Genomic DNA, 20743 nt, shown 5'->3' on the forward strand with positions numbered 1-20743 from the left:
AAGGTATATTAAAGGAGAGAACTAAAAATGAGATGGGTAAGGAGCCCACAGGGAAGTGCAGTTACAAAGAAGAGAAAGCAGGCTGTGGTCAGAGAGGTAACAACAGAACACATGGAGCTACATAGAACAAAACATCACTCTTTCACAAAGCCCTAACCGCACAAGCCAAGCCCTTCAAAGGGCATGGTATCCAGTTTTAGCTACCACATTTCAAGGCAATGGAAAAACTGATGACAGTCTAAAGAAAAGCAATAAATGGATACGAAAATGGGTCTTTTGAGAAAAGGTTGCACAACTTAATATTATCGCATCAAGAAAAAGAAATAAATGACTATTTGATATCTGTAAATGTTTGGAAGGTTTATTGATAAAAATAGAGCTGACCTATTGTCCCCCAGCTGTTCAAAAGAAAGAGGAAATTCGCTTCCATTATAGTAAGAGGCATTGACTGGAGATTAAATAACATTCCAATAGTAAAGACTACAACTTTAAAATCTTCCAGTGGAAGTTATAAGAACCTGGGATGATACCAAGACAGAAACCATCTCTTTTGCATAGCTTAGATGTATTTTTGCCTGCAGGATTTATTAAAAATTTCTTGAAATTTTTTCCATTGTTGATCTTCTGTGGATCAACCAGATTTTTTGTTTGTTTGTTTTAGCTTTAGAAGAGCATTTGAAGATATAACAAAAAGATAAGTAGGTAGAAATCAGAGTGGTCTGCTCCCAGGTCATAAATTAGAATCCTATCTGCCTAAAAGGGTAATTGCAGCTTTTAGAAAAGCATTATTGCTCAGATGTAGAAGAATACAGTAGATTATTCAATGGCTGAGAGGATGGCATGGTAGCCATGAGACAGTTCAGGCAGTAGGGAAGTCCTTGACATCTAAGTACTCTTTGTAGGCGCTTCTTGGATGGAGGTGACAAACCTGTTGAGCATTAGCTTGCAAGAGATTTCCCAAATGTTCCACCAACTCTGAAAACGTGGGTCTCTGACTGGGCTCCCCATGCCAGCAGTCCAGCATGGTCTGGTACCTAGAGAAGCAAAACACTGATTTCATTAAATGCCTCTTTCTTCCTGAATGATGAAAATAAGCACTTAAATGAGTACACATTTATAAAGAGCCCACGAGTCGAGATGCTAAATAGGGATACAAAACTGTGTAAGACACAGAGTCCCATACTCCAGAGGCTCAATGTGTATAAAAAACAAAACATTTAAAGCAACATCTAATAAAAACTAACTGGTTGCTTTGAATAATAAAGTACTATCTTTTCAAAAAGTGATAACTCCATGCTTGAAATTATCAAGAAAGGCCCCAAAGTAAAAGCAGGACACTAATTGGGCAATGAAGAAAGTCTATATAATGGAAAGTCTTCCAGGCAAGGAGAATTTGCGAGCAAAGAAAGAGAACAGAGGAACACTTCTTAAAGTCTTACATTTCTGGTGTAGTATAATCAGGGGCCCTCATTCTAGTTCCTTCTTTCAATCGCCTACAAAATTCTTCATCAATCTTTACCCCAGGATATGGAGAAGCACCTAAAATAAAACAGGGAGGAGACATTCTTTGATTTGATTTTCTCTTATAGAAAACCCTGCGCCTGAATCTTACATATCCTCATCACCTACGTATCTTTTTTTTTTTTTTTTCAAAGCTTCCTAGAAGTTTTGTCTGATAGACATGAAGTACGAGAGAGGAAAAGACAACTTTTGTCTTCCTCTTTGGAGTCTGGATGGAAGGACAAAGAGAAATGACTTACCCAAGGAAAATATTTCCCACAGCAACACACCAAAAGACCAGACGTCACTCTGGATTGTGTACACTCTGTCAAAAATTGTTTCTGGGGCCATCCATTTCAAAGGGAGGCGAGCCTACATGGGTAGAAGACAAGGATTCAGAACCCAAATTAGCAAATATCTGAAGAAAAAAACTTCCTTTGTTCCTGAACACAGGTCCTGAAGCTCTCTATGAGGAGTTTTAATTCTGTTACTTAACCAAGCACTGGATTCATGTTTGAAACTTACATCTCCTTTTCTGACATAATCTGGATCTTTATAAATATCCCGGGCCAAGCCAAAGTCACAGATTTTAACCACGTTCTTCTCCGATAAGAGGATATTTCGTGCCGCCAGGTCCCTGTGGATACACTGCAAAGAGAATCGTGTGTGCATTAGGTCTCGGCACAGCTGATCTCTTTCACATCTGTTGTGACCTCATGCATCAAAAAAAATCCCACATCAGAAAGCCAACTGATTAACAAGGACTGGGTTAGTATCTTTTAACAACACTTCAGGAAAAAAGTCTGTGAGCTTTGCTGAGACACACATCTGCTCATTCCATAAACAGCCCCAGCCTTTGGAGTTAAATAATTAAGTTATAATATGATGATGGAATCATAAATAGGCTCCTCTAGGACACAATTAAAAGTGTGTTTCTGGTCACATCCACACATCCCTTTTGCCTGGCCCCGTATTTGGTTAAAAACGTGTTACTCTAAGGAGGTCCCAGAATGGGATTTGTTTTTTGAATGAATGCACGGAAATCAGAAACAAGGGGCTCTCATTGGTTTAGTACTCTTTGTTGGTTTCCCCCTTCCGTATGAGGCTGAAGCCAGACTGGCTCTGATAAACAATTCCCAGTGGGGCTTCCCCTGATTTCAAAGTGCTGGGCTATCATAAATGTCTATTAAGGCAATTTCAGCCTATCACAAGTCAGGTTAGTTCTCTAGTGCATTAATAATACAATGAGATTAATCTTGACTTTCTTTCTCTTCCTTGTAGCTTCTCAGTTTCTCCTTTCTCTGTATCCTCCAAACTTCACCTAACCTCCTACTACTTGGCAGCTTTAGCTCCATGTGATATTTTGTGAGAAAATGAGTCTTGGGGAGCACAAGAAATGAATCAATGGCTTAGAAGAAAACTTTTTTTCTTTTTTTTTTTTTTGAGAAGGAATCTCGCTCTGTCGCCTAGACTGGAGTGCAGTGGTGCAATCTCAGCTCACAGCAACCTCCACCTCCCAGGTTCAAGTGATTCTCCTGCCTCTGCCTTCCAAGTAGCTGGGACCACAGGTGTGCCACCACACCCGGCTAATTTTTGTTTTTTTAGTCGAGAAAGGGTTTCACCATGGTGTCCAGGCTGGTCTCAAACTCCTGACCTCAGGTGATTCACCCACCTTGGCCTCCCAAAGTGCTGGAATTACAGGCATGAGCCAACATTCCTGGCCAAGGGGAGAATTCTTAACTCACCGGAGGGGTGATCGTGTAAGCCAGGCATTGCTGACCTTCCCACACCTCAAACCTGTATGGCACTCTCCTCTGAACAAGGCATATTCAGAAGCACATTGTCAACACAATTGAGCAACACTGGGAATTCCGAAAAACAGACAGTGTTTTTGACTTTTCCCCCCAAACAAAAAGTTTCCTTTTTTAACCCAACAACCAAGTGGATTCAAGAAATCCTCTGGTAAATATAAAACAACTTAAAGGATTCCCACATTCAAGTCCGTTCTCTTCCTAGTCCCCAAAAGGAACGCTGAGTAAGTGGCAAATTCCAGCCATAAAAAAATAGTAATAATAAATCATAATCTCCAAGCAGTGTAAAGGGCCCTTCTCTTTGGGAAAACCCTATAAGGCCCCAGTTCTCCTCCTTTCCCTTGGGAGGGAGAACACAAGAGCTACCGAGCAGAAACATCAAAGAGCCTGAGGCCTTGAGTGCTGTGAGAAGCTTTAAACCTCAGGGGAAAGCATGGGTGGAAGATTTCATTCTAATTTAGGAAACACAAAATATATATACACAACTTAAGTCTTTCTTTCTTCATTAGGCTGCACGAATATATTCTGTCAACTGATAGTTCTTCCTGATCTTTAATTTGAAGTACTGCTACTTAATAAAAAATTACACATTTTACCCTTTCCAGGAGAGTCACTGCCACCAGCCTTGCTCCCCACTTGGTGTTTACAACCTTTGGAATAGTTGTAACTTGTCACGTCCCCACCTCAGCCTTTGTTTGGCCTACTTTTCTAATTTTAGCTCTTTAATCGCTCTCATCTGAAGCCTGTCCTTCCTCGTTTCTAATTATACTCCTAACAAATACTTTTTGATGGATGTTGATGAATGTAAAATAAATTAAAAATGATTCTCATGCCAAGATATCTGTAGGGCTCAGCCCCTTCCCTTTCCAGGTCATTGCTCAAATGTCAAGTTCTTAGTAAAGCCTTCCTCGTCTGCCTTGTTTAAAATGGATGTACACACACAGAGAGAAGCATAAACATACATAAGTGCATTGCTCCTGTATATTCTATAACCCTTTCTTGCTTTATTTCCCCATAACATTTACTCCCATCTAACCTACAACATGTTTTACTTGTTTATATTGCTTATTGTTTGCTCTACCCACTAGAACTATAAACTTCATGAAGGTGAAGAGCTTTGCCTGATTGTTCACCCCAGTATCCTCAGTGCTCAGAAGACTACCTCACACTTAGTAGATGCTTGACAAGCCTTTATTATACAGCTTAATTTCATAAACTCCTTAACCACTCTTACTTAGCAGAAACAGAGCCTCCCCAGTAGAGGTCTTCTAAGAGACACAGAAGTGGTGAATGAATTACAATCCCAAATAAGCACCAATGGCTGACACTGGACATCTTATTTCCAAACCTGTGATCTGAAAAGATAACTGATTTCCCCTCAACCTGTCTTACCTTTCGTGATGCCAAGAACTCCATGCCCTTAGCCACTTGGAAGCTGTAACAGATGAGATGCTCCAAGGTCAGGAAGTCCTTATACAGGTCTTCAGGAGCTGTCCAAAGAGGCAGGAGGATGGAGATCAGCATTTTCATGAATTGGTGTGATTTGTTTCTAAGTTTGCTAGAGTAATAATCTTTTTTAAGACTTGGGAGTTAAATTTTCAGGAAATAGAAACAGAGAGTCAATGTAAATGAGTCAATGTATCTTCTGTAAATCTCCTGAATCCCAATATCATTAGCCTCCATCACATCCCTTAGGAACAATACTGGTTTTTCCATTTTAGCCAAATTGAACCAGTAAATCCAGGAGGTAAAATAAGGTAATATTGACCTAGATAATCTGGGAAAGACAGAGGACATTTCCAAATTTGCCACTTACACTGTTTTTTGTCATGTACCCAGAGGGATAAACAATAGTTTCATATCAAGAACTCTAAAAATAAGACAACAATATTCAGGGTCATTGAATCTCTTCTCTCCAGGATTTGTCCTGGGACAAAAGCCAAAAGTCAAACTATAATCTGCAATAGATAACTAAAAATACTAGAAATATATTTAATTCATTTTCAAACTTTAAAAGTGCTGTAAATACATTAAATCTGGCCTGGGAGGATGTTTTTTCCTGAGAGATAACAGAAACATGGAAAGACACATTTACGTAAATTGGTGTATTTACTTCAGTGCAACTGGTACAAATAAACACTAAGATATTAAATGGGTGTTTCAAAATCATCTCTTTGGTCAGATAAGACTTATGGCTTCTTTCCTGGAGACAAAGACCAGAGTAAACAAAAACTCAGTTGTAGTAATAACCTCGTAAGTATTTAAAAGGCTGTGAGCCTTTTTCTCAACAACTCAATCTCTTAGGTTTCTGGCTCACTGGCCACTGTTTCTTGAAAGAGAAAGAGCAGGGTAGAGGCAGCACCACTCAATGGGGGCCCAGCTAAATGAAGCCTAGACCACCTCCACATGTGCTTCTAGACCAAGTCCCAGCCTCACACTACCTTCTCAGCTACTAAGGAAAAGGAGTTAAATGCAAATTCTCTCTGTAGCCTCATGTCAAGGGAAACAGAGTGGGCTTCTTTCACTATTCCTCTAGACTTATGCCTCTAGGGGAGCCAGCCTGTCACCCATCTCTATATCCACGACGCTATCTCTGCTGCTTCTGAAGGAGGTAGAAATACAGTGTGTCCTAGAGCCGGCTGAAGTCCTGGAAGTTAGGCTTGGGACCACAGCTCCACCCATAAACAGCACTAAAATATCACTGAGGCCGGGCGCGGTGGCTCACGCCTATAATCCCAGCGCTTTGGGAGGCTGAGGCAGGCAGATCACCTGAGGTCAGGAGTTCGAGACTAGCCTGGCCAACAAGGTAAAGCTCCATCTCTACTAAAAATACAAAAAAAAAAAATTAGCTGGGTGTGGTGGCAGGCACCTGTAATCCCAGCTACTCAGAAGGCTGGGGCACAAGAATCACTTGAACCCAAAAGGCGAAGGTTGCAGTAAGCCAAGATCGCACCATTGCACTCCAGCCTGGGCAACAGCATGATACTCCACCTCAAAAAAATAAAAATAAAAGCAAATAAATAAAATATCACTGGAAACATAACTTAAAGGCCAGGATATTTATCAAGACTCCCCTGAGGAATAATGGTTGGAAGGAAGACTTGATAAGCCACTTGGCGTAGGGTAGAAACAACAGATGGCTCCCAAACTGCCTTTGGGATGGTTAGGTATAATGAAGAGAAAGACTTTTGCACAGGTAAAGCATGCAACATGGGGCTGAACCACTCTGGGGCTCTCCAGTGCAATGGAGAGGCTACTCAACTACCAGAAAACTTGTAGCCTCTCCCACTAATAAATGCCGAACCAGTATTTTAGGAACACTGCTGTGGTTGTAACTGACTGCTTATCCCACTTGGACCACCTAGATTTCTCAGGCTAGCTCTGCTTCGCCTCCTGGTCTAGGGCTTCCACACTTCACTTTTGGGGAGACAGAATGGAGGCAGTCTATTATAGAAATTCAGGTCTCTTTCAAATTATGAGGTAGTATTGGACTTTTCCCATGATCAAATTCCTTGTAACACCCTATCACCCTGTCTGCTCCGACAAGAGTATGCCATAGCCCGCAGGAAGCACTGGCTGGTACCTTCCTCTTCTTCTACATCACTGAGGGACTTCTCCTCCACAAATCCAGAGCTGGCTGAGCTCTGGCTACTGGTGATGCTGTCCAAGCGCCGTTTCAGATCCACGGGGATTGCTCCAACATAGTCTTTCCCTTGACGGAATCGTGCCCCTTTGGTCTATAAAAAGCAAAGGAAAAAACCAACTCCTTGAACACAAAATGAGTCTTTAAAAGTTTACAACCTTTAAAATGTGATAAATGGTGGAGATAATAGAAACTACTAAAAAGCAGACAAGGAAGACATCAATTTCAGGATTATGCCATCTCTGAGCTGAAATTTGGGGCAACTTTTGTGCATGATAGCATTTCTTCCACAAAGCCTAGCTCCTTCTTTAGCTTAAAGACACAAATGCCACTTTGAGTTGCATTCAGACACACTCTCAGCATTAGGGTGCTCTTCACAGAGGGATTTACACTCCAGGGGCCAAATATGGCTAGAGGAGAGACAGAATAACCCAGAGTTGTCCTACCCTCCACCCTCCCCTTTCCTCGATCATACCTGCCTTCTCCCCCATGTCCACACTCTATAATGAGTCAGTAGATTAAAATTACAAAAATAGAACAGAAACATATGGCCCCCAGAAGGTAAAAGAGGAAGTTATAACAGCCAATAGGTAATATGAGAAGACTCCTCACAAGCTCTTCACAAAATTTCAACTAAAACATTAACTTGTACCATTTTTAGTTTCCCTTCATTTTATAATGTGGCCAGAGCAGGATTAGGAAATGACATACCTTGTAGGGGACAAATTCATTTCTCTTGCTCCTCAGGTAAGTGGATAGGTTTCCAAACTTGCAGAATTCCACAATCACCATGAGTGGCCCTGCAGGCAGCATGTCCAGGAAGGAAAATAGGTATTCACTCGTGTTCCTCACTAAGTGTTTAATATAGTGATGAACCCAAAAACACCTTAGAAGAAGGCTACAACCTTTCACTGGGACAGGAGTGTAGAAATCAGCTGGTCCCAATCCCCTTATATAAACTTTTTTGTATTATATATAACTTTTCTTTTTTCCAGAAGACATTTTCACAAGATTAACCAAAATTTCAAAAGAAAACCCACCCATCCACTTGCTTTTCAATGCAATTACTTGATATGATTCCATTTTGGGGGTAACTACCCTTAAGCTTTCAAGTTTTAGGGAAGTTTACTCTTCTCATCTGGACATCTGTTACACAAGTAGCAAATTGAATCATAGTGGCATGACATTTCTTAATTCAGAGAAAGTTTTATAATAATTTAATTCTAGTGCCAATTAAACCGCCATGAAATATATTTATTCCTAGGAATCCACAAAGTATTCTAAGCTAAGAAAATCAAGTCCATGGGAGTTGATTGCTTTCCCTCAAACACTATCAGAGAGGCATGTTAAAATTGGGTGACTAAAACCATCCACAGTTACTCACCTCCTGGCTTAGTACAGGCACCTAGAAGGTTGACCACATTGAGATGGTGACCAATATGAATGAGGATCTTGAGTTCAGACATGAGGGCTCGATGCTCACTGTGTGTTGCTCCTTCTACAAATACAGTACAAGGAGGGAAATCTTAGGTGTGGACATTTCCTTCGGATAATTGGGGTCCCTCCTTCCCCGCATGCCACTATACAACTTACCCTCCAGGGGTAACACAGCTGTGACCTAGTTTACAGACCACATGCATTTCCCCAAAAGTCAAGTGTAAATTCTATTTTCTAATTTGAAATAAAATTCATATTTTAATTGAGCCAGAATGTTTGATATTTAAAGGAATCCATTGTGAAATCTTTTGCAAAGTGGAGAATACATCTGCAATGGAATAATGCCCAGATTCTCTTCTTTTACAAAACTGTATTTTTGTATTTCAGGTTCACTACGATTCTGAGGGTCTGATCATTTCAGTGCTTCCTCATAAGGAAGCGACACCATGTATTAAATATCTTCATGTGTTAGGGGCTATACCGAGTGTTCCAGCCAATCTGTGCTGATCTGTGCAGGCAAATTAAGGCCAGCTGGAAAGACCAGTTGACACATGAGGCTGATGGCACTAAGACTGTGTGTTTGATCCCGTTTGGACTGCTACACTTCCCTCTAATTCACAGGCATAGTCCACATCTAAGGCCCTGAGGAGCCACCTCAAAATTACATACTCCCTTGGCCACAAGAGAAAAAAGGCAAATGGAGAAAGATAGCTTTGAAACACACAAAACCTATTGGCAAAGGGTCAATGACACTGCCTTCATCAATGAAAGAACATCACAATTGGAGAAAGAAGCTTTATTGTCGAACCTCTTGAAATGAAAATGGCCAGACCAGAATTCCATTACTATTAGAATTAACAATTATTTATAAAGCTTTTCATTTAAAAAATATAACCCATTATATTTTATTCTAACACAACCATTCTTGTTTTGCAAATTATCTTTTACATACAAACATCTTTTACATATTCCAATTCCAGAGAACATGCTATTTTTGCATTCCACTATTTTCCTTTCCATGTATGTAGATGGTCTATAATTATCTGATTCCACAATATATTAAGAAACAATTTTAATATAACCACAGTCCTTTTTTCCTGTAACCAGAACCACTAAGTACAACTGTGTTGGCTGAGCCCTGCACAAGGATAACCAGGCAAGAAGGTGAAACCCATCCCCATCTTTGCTTGCCAGACCGTGCACCCTGGCATAAAGCTACAGAGGATCCTTTTTCCAGTTTGCACAAGGGCATTATTTAGGCTGGCTGCATGTGTGGCTAGTAGGCCCACCTAAGCATAAACCTACTGATACAAGCCTTGCAACATGTTTAAAAACTAGATAAAACAGAAAGATCACCACATAATTTTGCTTTTACCTTTCAACATTTTGACTGCCACGGTCCTGCAAGTTGCTGTCTTGTCAATTCCAAAGGCATCTGCTTCAATCACTTGGCCAAAGGCACCACGGCCAAGCGGCTTACCTACAGTCAACAACAATAGCAACAAGAAAACGGACTTGGATTACTATACAACCAAAGTGATATGCAGAGATGTCAACTAGATAGGGTGACCACACATCCCAATTTAACATGGATAGTCCAGTTTACTCCTTTGTCCTGGCTTACTTATTTAATAACTCCCCCTTCACTCTCCAAATGTCCTGCTTTGGATGACTACATAGGGACCCTACCTCTAAGTGGCTAAATGAATGACTATCCAAATTCAAGAGATGGAATTAATATTTCTAAACCAGAATCCAACATCTGAATACACCACATTTGTCATCGTTCTAATGGAGGAAGAGACGGCCTGGTAAACACAATATCAGATTAATAGCAATTGAAAATGCACCTAGCTTCAGCCGGTCTCTGGGGAATTCCCATTTGCTGGCATCATAAGGCAGTCGTTCACAGTGTTCATCCAATGGGAGTTCATCAGGATCCATGACAATGGACAAGTAGCCTGTCTTCAGTTCCCCTCCATTGGCCTAGAAAGCATCAATCCTTCCAGTCACATACACACTGTCATTTGGCTGTTGTTTTGTGTGCTTGTTATTGCTGTTTATTGGAGCCTCTTTCCTGTCTCATTTTCCAACAAAACTCATGGAGTTTGAGAGTGGTCCTATTATAACCCTGCTTCTAGTTTCCCTTGTCCCCCAAAGGAGCTCAGAATTAAGATTTTAAAGCTTAATTACACTAGACAGTTCAAGCCCTTTTCCTCTCTAGTGGCTTCTATCAATTAAATCCCTGAGATCCAGCCAAAAGAAAGTGGGCAAGAATGTTATTGTATTGAAATAAAATGTGCCCATTGAGACAATAACAATGGGAAGAAACAACTCAAAGAACCCCAATCAGTTTTCATTAATCATGAAAACCAATGTGCATGGGCAGAAGGGAAATTATTTTGTTACCCGCTTAACGGTCCGTAGGATGATGACAAGAAGTAGCCAGAAGAACATGGCAATCACTGCCGTGCCTACTAGAATAATGATTTCCAAGTTCGTCTTTTCCTGAGCACCTGGAAAGACACAATTAAATGGTATCAACAGTTGGAAACTTATATTTTTGTAAGATGACAAATTTTAGCACTAAAGCGAGATCCCAAGCTTACCAACTTGGAAAAATCCTAGAGAGTCACACACCCCTAACTTGAATGGAGTCTACAGAATTCCTTTTTTTAACTTAATTTTTTTTATTTATTTATTTTTAGAGACAGAGTTTCTTTCTATGCTCCAGGCTAGAGTCCCATGACACAATCATAGCTCCTTGCAGCCTCCAACTCCTAGGCTCAAGCAATTCTCCCACCTCAGCCTCCCAAGTAGCTGGGACTACAGGTGCATACCACCAAGCCCAGCTAATTTTTCTTTTATTTTCTGTAGAGACAGGATCTCATTACATTGCCCAGGCTAGTCTCGAACTCCTGGCCTCAAGCCATCCCCCGGCCTTGGCCTCCCAAAGTGCAGGGATTACAGGCATAAGCCACCATACCTGGCCTACAGAATTGTTAATGGAAAATGTAAAGCTTGCAAAACACTGCTCATGTAAACTTCCAACAATAAAATTCTAAAGTAATTAAGCATAGAAATAGTAATGCCTTAAAAGTCAAGCATAAAAAGTGTTTAAAGGAAGAGCAGTCTTTGATGGAAAGAAAACAGATCATTCTCTACAGAGAAAAAAAAATTTCTATTTGAGGAAAACAAAAGTCTTCTTTTAAACTGATAGTCAATATATTCATCTGTGCACAGTTTGCAAAAGGATCATATAAGAAACCAAGTAGGTAAATAAAGTTTTTTGACCTGAGAGCTACTAATGACCACGTATCTACTATGCGGTTATCACTTTAAACATGCCATTCCACTTAATCTCCTCAACAACTCTCAGTTTTCAAATGAAGAAACAGATGATCAGAGAGCTTAAGCTACTTGACTGAGGGCACATAGCTAGTCAGTGGTTCAGTCAAGAGATAAAAAGGCCTGTCCAACATGAACTAAGCATTACATACACTACCCTGTCCCTTGTGGCAGGAGCCTGAGTGAGGAGAAAAGGAAGAGTCAAGATGAGCACATTATGCATGGCCTGGTAATGGGAGTTTCAAACCACTCATGAGAGGAAAGAGAAGTGGAAACTAGAGGTCCGCAAGCAAAGCTGCAGATGACCAGGGCTTCAGAGGACAGCTCTGAGTGGAAGAAACAAAATGCAGAAGCAGGCTTTCCACTAAGAGTGATTAGCAAAGAGATGATAAGGAAGCAGTCATCACTTGGGGCCTCCCATCAGAAGAGTGCAAGCAGAATCAAACCGGGCCACAAGCTGTGCAGATGGCCCATTACAGCCTCAAGAGAGCAGAAGACAAGTAATAAACTGGTTTGCAAACTAAGTAATACATTGGTTTGCAAACTAAAAGTTAAGTTAACCATTGAGAGACAAGCACAATTATGCTTGGAGTAAATTTTGTTTCTCTGGTGGTCCTAGGGAAGTAATTCTCTATTTATACACACAGATTTAAAAGTCCAGTTGTACATAGAAGATAAAAAGTTCAAAGAGTCTATTTTCTATGTGTTTTTATATTAATATTCTCACATAACATTTGGGAACCTAGCAGGAGTATTAAATATCTAGCTCTGCCTTTCTTAGCATTCACTCCAGGTAAGAAGTAACTATAATCTCTATGCCAGTGTTACCTAGTTAGGCATCTGTAACCAGCTGCGGGCCGCCAACAAGAGGTAATGCAGAGCACCGGAGACAATCTAGAAGTCATTCTGTGGATTTGCCCTAAAATATGAATCACTTTGGAAATGACGAAACTGCCATGGTCTTTGAAGTCTTTATTTGCAAGTGTAGTTTATGAAACACTAATAAGCTTATACATTTGAAAATATGTCAACCTATCTCGATGCAATACTTGGCATCATAGATTTGACAGAGTAAAGGGACCAAAATCTAGACTTTGAGAGACAAGTTAGGATGAGTTCATAGAAATCCATCGATCCCTTCTATCACCATACTTCTTTCTTACCCTTGCATACCGTACTTTTACCCACACAACACAGTTTTATTCTTCCCCTGTGGGCTACAAAAAAAGTCATAGGGATGTACTTCTTAAGATAAAATATTCTGCTACAAATTACTTTTCCTAGGTAAGAAAATGACAGACTTCACATCACTCCTGCATACACACATATTGAGATAAAAACCAAAAATTTTCCATTTCAGAAGAGTAATGGTCTATTGTTCAGAAGGGAATCTTAATTATTTCTAGTCCAATTAAAACTTGGAATCCTTGTGACTATCTGGATAGCATTGACTGCCATGATTAGGCAGCAATTCTAAAGTTTTTCCAAATAAATATAAAGGCATCATTTCTATAAGTTAATCAAGCCATTCAAACAAAGACAGAATCAGGGAAAGGAGGCTATTCATCCTGCCTGGTTAAGAATTTTTCCACAATAAGAACTTCAGGAACAGGAAATGTGATGCAAGCAGAATTATAACAACATTAATTATGTTGGCTGCTTAAAAGAATACATACTTACTGAGAAAATTTACAGAGTTCAAAAAATACTAAAAATCATCTGTAGTTGCCCTACTCAAAGTGAATGTGTGTCTCTAAGATACAATTTAATATTTTAAAAAACCACAGAATGCACCTATGACTTCCCACTAACCTTCTTTTTCTCTTTTAAGTTCCGGGATATATGTGCAAAATGCTCAGGTTTGTTACACAGGTAAACATGTGCCATGGTGATTTGCTGCACCTATTAATCCATCTCATAGGTATTAAGCCCAGCATGCATTAGCTATTTTTCCTGATGCTCTCCCTCTCCCCACCCTACAATAGGCCCCAGTGTGTGTTATTCCCTTCCCTGTGTCTATGTGTTCACATTGTTCAGCTCCCACTTATAAGTGAGAATGTGTGGTGTTTGGTTTTCTGTTCCTGTGTTAGCTTGCTGAGGATAATGGCTTCCAGCTCCATCCATGCAGCTGCAAAGGACATGATCAGATTCCTTTTTACAGCTGCATAGCATTCCATGGTGTATATGCACCACCTTTTTTTTTATCCCACTGACCTTCTATTATGAAAAATGCCTCCACTTTTGCACAGCCAAGAACACTGCATGCCTGGCAGGTGTAGAGGCCTTCATCCTCCTTCCTCACTCTGCGGATAGTGAGGTTCCGGTTCCCATCCTTCAATACAATGCCTAAGAGAGGAAGAAAATGATCATTCTCATTTATGATGATGTGGTCTGTGAAGTTTTTTAGGGAAATTTAGAAATTATAAATGCTGCCCTTCATCTTGTTCTATTGTCTAACTTCGTAGGGTCACATGGGATCTACTACTGACTAATCTCCTATATGGCTTTCATGAAAATTCAGCAGGGCCCCATACTCCAATTCCAAGTCTATGAAATGAGCCAGGCCATGGACACCAATACTGCTTTTTTTCTACATTATATCAAGAAATAACATAGCTTTTTATGTCATATCCCTGGGTAAGTTCTGCAACCCAAGAGTAATAGCCAAGTTCTATTTACCTGAGTCTTCTACAAGGGTCTCATTATCTTTAAACCACATGATCTGTGGAGGGGGATTCCCAGATGCCGTGCATGAGACTTCAATGGTTTCCCCAATACTTGTGGTCTGATTCTCCAGGTTTCCTGTGATCATGGGTGCCACGCGCTCTAGACACACAAAAAGAAAATCACAGAACATGGAACTGTAACTTTTGAAATGGCTCTAGTATCACCAAACTTTTAAACAGTTTAAATTTAGTAAAAAGGAACTTGTTGATTTATTAGGTTGAACATACACAGAAGTTAATAACAGCACCATTGGTCACCAGGTAAAGTTAAATGAAACAAGTCAGTCAGGACACTGAAAACAAATTAACGGCTTTTAACATTCATATTAGTGGTACTAGCTGGTAATCCCATCACAAAAGAAAGGTTCAGGGTCACCTTTATGGATTTTTCCTGTAATCAGGTACAGCCTCCCCAGCTGAAAACTTCCCTCCTGTGAAGGTTCTAGTCAATGACACCCTAGAATCCCTTCAAATTTCTCTTGGAAGTGCCAAATTTTAGTATCATTCAACACATAATGCCTTACATTTATTTGGCAATTCTTATAAACTTTGTTTATACAATTTGTGTTCCTCACTATTGATCTTACGTAATGAGCACAATAGGACTGTTAGCGTTATCTCACAGATGAAATAAATGATGTTCAGTGACATTAAACTACTTGTCCATGTCCCTACAACTAAGTAAACAGTTGAACTGTTTACTGAATCTGGTGAGGCTAAAAACCCAGTTCAGTGCTATTTCCACTAAAACACAAGCAAAACAACAATACCCTAAGGGAAGTCATGGATTTAAAGAAAATGAAGCCCATGAGTACTTATTTAAATGTATAAGAAAACCTTAGATTTATTCTTTCTTCAGATCATCAAAGTGCTGTGGAAATATCTTGTCCCAACCAACTGAACATCAAAAGGAATCATGCTGAAAAAATCCACTTCAACGCTTAGCAAAATGAGATTACCTCAACAGCGTACTACATTGAAGTCTAAGCAAATGTACTGGATTCTAGCCTATTTCTAAGAATAGATTTTAGGAAAACAAGTTAGGAGTCCTTAAGGAAGCAAACCAGCTAACTGTGAGCACATATTTTTCTGGGCAAAGCTAGGCCAGGAGCCTACTTCACATCTCTTTCTCAATTCTTCCATAACCTTGAAGCCAGACCAGCCAACAGAAAATCCATGGTGAACTATGTGGTGTGACTTGAAGGGTCCTAGCTTGACCCCAAAGTATCTCTTCTTATGACACCTGAGTCTTAAAACTAGCGAACTTTATGCTAGTGTCTGTCAGAAGCTGCCTCTTCAAATACACCAAGGCCTCTGATGAAGACATTACCCTCAAACTGTGGTATAGATGAATTTACTTGAGCAATTTCCTTTCTAACAGTAAAAAAAAAAAAAACAGAGGGCACATATATCCTAGGAATTGAAAGGGACACCAAAAGAAGAGAAAATGGAGAGAAGTGGTGCAAAGAGATGCTCCCCAAATTAGCCTGATTTTCCCACAGACAGAGCCATGGCTGCCCAGTTTTTGCACAAGGCATGAGGTTAGACAAGGGGTAGAGAGTGCCCCTATGGAGGAATTTACAGAGCTATCTGCTCACTGAAGTGATCGTCCCATTGACCTTGGACTATGCTGGAACATGTGGGTTGACCCTGAGGTACAGACAGACCCAGAGGTACAGACAGAATGTAGCTTTCTTCCCATGGAATCTTCTAGGTCTTAAATTCAGCCCATCATCCCATTCTTCATGAAGCAGGTGCCTTTTTGAGCACTTAGTGTATGCTGCTATGCTGTATGACTAGAGCTACAGCAGGGAGCAAAACAGAGAACAATTCCTGTCCTCGTGGACACAGAGACCTCACTGTGCTGTGACTTCCCATTGGTTCCCTATGTTCCCCTCCTTTCCTTCATGTTTACCACTGTGAATTTCTGACACTCTCCTAGCTCACAGCAGGCATTCCACAAATATGCGTCTGTTTAAATAAATGGATGCCCAAGATAAGGCAGAAGTTTCCCTGGTTCAAGCTAATCCCTTGCATATACTAGTGAATTACTCCATCATCAGGTTTTGTTATTTTCTCTTTTCAATACATCATTTCATTATTAGTAGCTTCTTTCTGCCTCAGGGACTTTCGGTGAAGAAGTGTGCACCAGTTTACAACATAATCTCCTAGAGGACAGTAATCTTTGCATAGCACCTGAATTGCACTACATTTAAGGCATTCCAACTGCCCCTGCACAATGATCCAGAATTGTCTCCCTACCGAGGACTGTGAGCTGCCTGACCACACAATGTCTTTTCTTGGTCTTCCTGTCTTGAGCAAGGCAGACATAGTCTCCTTGGTCCTGCAAGGATGCATTCTTAAGCTCCATGATCAAAATGTCATTTGTGCTATTAGAGAATATAGTGGCATTCAATTTCCAAAGAGTATCCAAGTTCTTGCAAACCGGTGTGGGCAACTCTCCCACGTGGACTGGCAGAGGCTGTGGACCAAGCTTGTACCATGTGAGGTTCTCAAACGTAGATTTGTCTGCAGTACACCACAAAGACACACTCTCCTGCTCAGTGGGCTGCAAGTCAGGTTGCAAAGTAATTTCAGGACCCCCTAAAATGTAAAGACCGTAGTTACTGAATGGTGATTTAACTTGGTACAGCTCACTATCATCTTGCTGCTTTCAGACTACTACAGAGTACCAAAAGAAATGAAGCTCTATCAGTTCCAGGTGATGTACTACAACTTGACAAACAAACTAGACAATTCAGGTTCCAAAATATCTTATTTGGCTAAAACATATTACTTGAAAATGTAAATGAATTCCTCAGATATTTACCACATCTCCACTGTGAACTCTACGCAATGTTTAATATTTTAAAAATCCAAAGCAAAATCTCTAATCCTAACAGAATTTAAAAAATTAGGTCTTCATTAACACTAACACTCAATGATATGAAAGCTACATTTATGCCAATGAATTAGCCCTGACTATAATATTCCATTCAGCACAATCAGCTAAAGCTTATCCATCAAACTAAGATGCACAGGAAGAATCAGCAGCATTGGGAGGGCACTGCTCCTATGTCATTCTGATTGCCTCCAGAAAGCCCACCCTTATCAACTGCTCCACAGCAAGCCCACCAATATGTACTGAAGCTCAATAAGCCATGCACTGTGCCAGACTCTGAAGATGGAGATGTAAATAACGACACAGAGCTTGTGGTTTAAAGCATCTGTGAAACCATTCTCTCTGCAGTGAAGTTAGAAGCACTGACTTAAGCCCAGGAGATATCTGAGGAGTTTTAATTTATGAATGAAAGCATCAATGATCAATCCAAATCCTCTTTCCTAAATGCCATGCCACTCATATGAATGGCAAAAACAACAGGAATTACACAGCTTAGTACCCACTGTGGGAGTGATCCAACCCAACCCTCCAGAGAAGAGTACTTACTGGTCACATGGAAGGAGATCACCCTCTCTCCTCTCCCGACTTTGTTGACCGCTTCACATTTGTACAAAGCTGACACATTTGCCGCTTGGATAACAAGGGTACTTACAGTCTGTGGGGGGGAAACAACTCTCAGGCCATAAACAATGCAGCTTGTTTGTGCACAAGTACTCAGTCCAGCAGTCTCCACAATCACTCCAACCTGCCTATGCCATTCCCACTTCCGCAGTGATTGGGCACTTTCGAATTTATGCAATTACAGGTTGAGTATCCCTTATTCAAAATGCTTGGGACCAAAAGTATTTTGGATTTTGGATTATTCTGGATTTTGGAATATTTGCATTGTATACTTACCAGTTGAGCATCTCTAATCTGAAAATCCAAAATGCCCCAACAAGCATTTCCTTTGAGCATCAGGTCGGCACTCAAAAAGTTCAGAATTTGAAGCATTTTGGATTTGGGGTTTTCAGGTTTGGGATACTTACTCAATTTGTATAATTATGCTGCTGTGGAGCTTACACATTCTATAAAAAGGGCTTTGGAAACCATGAAACTATTGATGTGTTTCTATATATGATACACATTTTTTCATTCTTATGTTTATAAAATCAAAATCACCCTACACAGATGCATAGATTTAATGTCATAGACCTTTTATTTTTCTCTAATAAGCTATTAATCAGTTAATGGTATGGCTAAAAGTCTATGGTATTTTCAAAGCCATTTGAAATGGCTTTTTATGCTATTATTTTATCACCTAGACTATTTGATTATTAATCTCCAATATGCCTCACATATTATTGTAGCATCCTTCCGTTAAAGAGAGATTTTCAAATTTTAAAACTTCAAACTCACTTTGTTTTTTCCTTCAATTAGAGCAAATTGATTTTTATTGACTTCAATTTTATTTCCTCCCTGGAAGTCCTCCACACTTCTCCATTCTTCACAAGGGTATGGGTTTGTCACTGAGACAGCTTGGCTATAAGAAAGAGATAACAGAGCATATTATGATTTAATTTTTCTTTAATTCTAGTCAAGAGTAAGGAAAAGATTCAGACTTTGGTTATTCTGTTCTTAGAAATAACTTCCAATGCAGTCTACCACGGTACAAGACTTGGCGCCAATTAAAAATAGGCATTGACTATGAAGGAAAAGGTTCTAGGTAGATTCATTCAGGATACGGGAGGGAAGCAGCTATTCTGGGAACAAACCTTCATTCATAAATTGGATCGACAAGACAATTCAAGTTAATTTAGTTCAAAGGAAGGCAAGGAAACTTAGAAACCACTTAGAAACAAGGCTCCTTAAAGTAATTTCTCTGGGACCATGGTCTCTGTGAAGGAAATGATCAGCAGCTGAGGAAGAATCTCGTAGTGGCCATTTCAAAAACAACAACAGGAAGTAGACTGCTTAGGGTGGTAGTGGGTTGGCTGCTGCTGTTGTGTTTTTCCCTAAGGATGTCTGGACTTGTGTCAGAGCATGATAAGCTGGGCCTGAGACCCTGAGGACTGGGGCTGGGTCTATCACTGCCTCTCATCTATCAGCATTTCCTCTGAGAGATGGATCTTCACACAGACAAGAAGGAGCGATGTGATATTCACCAGTTGATTGGTATTGGGAAAAAAAACAAAGACTGGCAATTAGCAAACTGAGCAAATAGCCTGTGTTTGGAGAAGTGTACCTCAGGGATAACCTAACAAGGCTGAGCTTAGCTAATTCCAAAGTAGGATACTCCAAGCAAAGACTTCCCTTAAAATGTAAGACACAGAGAAAGATGGATGGAGATTCAGGCTACCTCTTGAGAGAAAACTTTCTTCTGTTTAGGCTTCTCCATTTAGGATGGAGTCATATCATAGCTCAGCTGTAAGAAATGCAAGACAGCAGAAAAGCAAAAAGTGTGTGGCCTTACTCACCTGGGCTCGTTGGGGCACTCTTCCTCCAACTGCCAATACCAGTAGATGTGATGCGGGGGAGGAATGGCATAGACCGTACACGTCAGGGTTTGAGTGGTGCCGTACTGGTAGGAATCCACAGGAGAGATCAGAGATTTCTCACCAATCTGGGGTGGGACTGAAGATAGGAAAAACAACTTTTGAATTGTCAATCAGCTTTGAAGAATGGGAAATAGAGAATTTCAGCAACTAAAGCTGACTTTCTTTAAGCATATGATTTTGCTTCCACTTTCTTTTTTGAAGAACACTTAGATGTGGAAACAAGAGACCTGAGTTCTAGTGATACTCATAAAAATAACAACTAGCCAGGCATGGGGGCTCATGCCTGTAATCTCAGTATTTTGGGAGGCCAAGGTATGTGGATCATTTAAGCCCAGGAGATCAAGACCAGCCTAGGCCACATGGTGAGACCCCATCTCTACCAAAAAAAAAAAAAAAGAAATGGAATAAAATAACAAAATAAAATAAAAATGGCAATAAGCTAATAAACTAACAAGTTGAATGACTTTATGCAAGTGTTGAAATCCTGTGCCTCTCATCTGCATTACAGAGATAGTTCTCTCTGTCCTCTCAAGTTCATGAGATCAAGGAAAGGCTACAGAAAATAGCTGAAATAGCACAGTAAATACATTTATTATGTGCCAAGCACTGTTTGAAGTGCTTTGCATGAATTCATTCACTTAATCCTCACAACCACTATTACTATCCTCAGCTTTATACACGAGAAAAATGAAACACAGAAGAAAATGACTTGCCCAAGGTCACTCAGTTAACGAACGGCAAAACCTGGAACAAACCTAGATGCTCTGACTTCTGAACCCAAACACGTAAACCACCTCATGTTAAAGGAAGGCGTAAATCTTTAGAAAATGCATTACTGC

At 40.2% G+C, this 20743-nt stretch overlaps 1 protein-coding gene across 1 annotated transcript in view; it reads right to left on the minus strand.

The window, feature by feature from the left end:
- Positions 1-20743, minus strand: part of KDR (kinase insert domain receptor) — a 47568-nt gene that overhangs the window by 9588 nt on the left and 17237 nt on the right. Inside the window, exons 10-26 of the mRNA XM_011961705.1 lie at positions 19824-19980; positions 18766-18889; positions 17914-18022; positions 16728-17069; positions 14419-14565; positions 13954-14085; positions 10801-10907; positions 10242-10377; positions 9767-9871; positions 8339-8452; positions 7666-7754; positions 6895-7048; positions 4704-4801; positions 2026-2148; positions 1761-1872; positions 1440-1539; positions 929-1034 (exon numbers count right to left, since the gene is read on the minus strand). Coding sequence (XP_011817095.1) covers positions 929-1034; positions 1440-1539; positions 1761-1872; positions 2026-2148; positions 4704-4801; positions 6895-7048; positions 7666-7754; positions 8339-8452; positions 9767-9871; positions 10242-10377; positions 10801-10907; positions 13954-14085; positions 14419-14565; positions 16728-17069; positions 17914-18022; positions 18766-18889; positions 19824-19980 — 2255 coding nt within the window. The remainder of the gene's footprint in view (positions 1-928; positions 1035-1439; positions 1540-1760; positions 1873-2025; positions 2149-4703; positions 4802-6894; positions 7049-7665; positions 7755-8338; positions 8453-9766; positions 9872-10241; positions 10378-10800; positions 10908-13953; positions 14086-14418; positions 14566-16727; positions 17070-17913; positions 18023-18765; positions 18890-19823; positions 19981-20743) is intronic.

This window comes from Colobus angolensis, unplaced genomic scaffold, assembly GCF_000951035.1.
Source record: "Colobus angolensis palliatus isolate OR3802 unplaced genomic scaffold, Cang.pa_1.0 Scaffold566, whole genome shotgun sequence".
NCBI lineage: Eukaryota > Metazoa > Chordata > Mammalia > Primates > Cercopithecidae > Colobus > Colobus angolensis.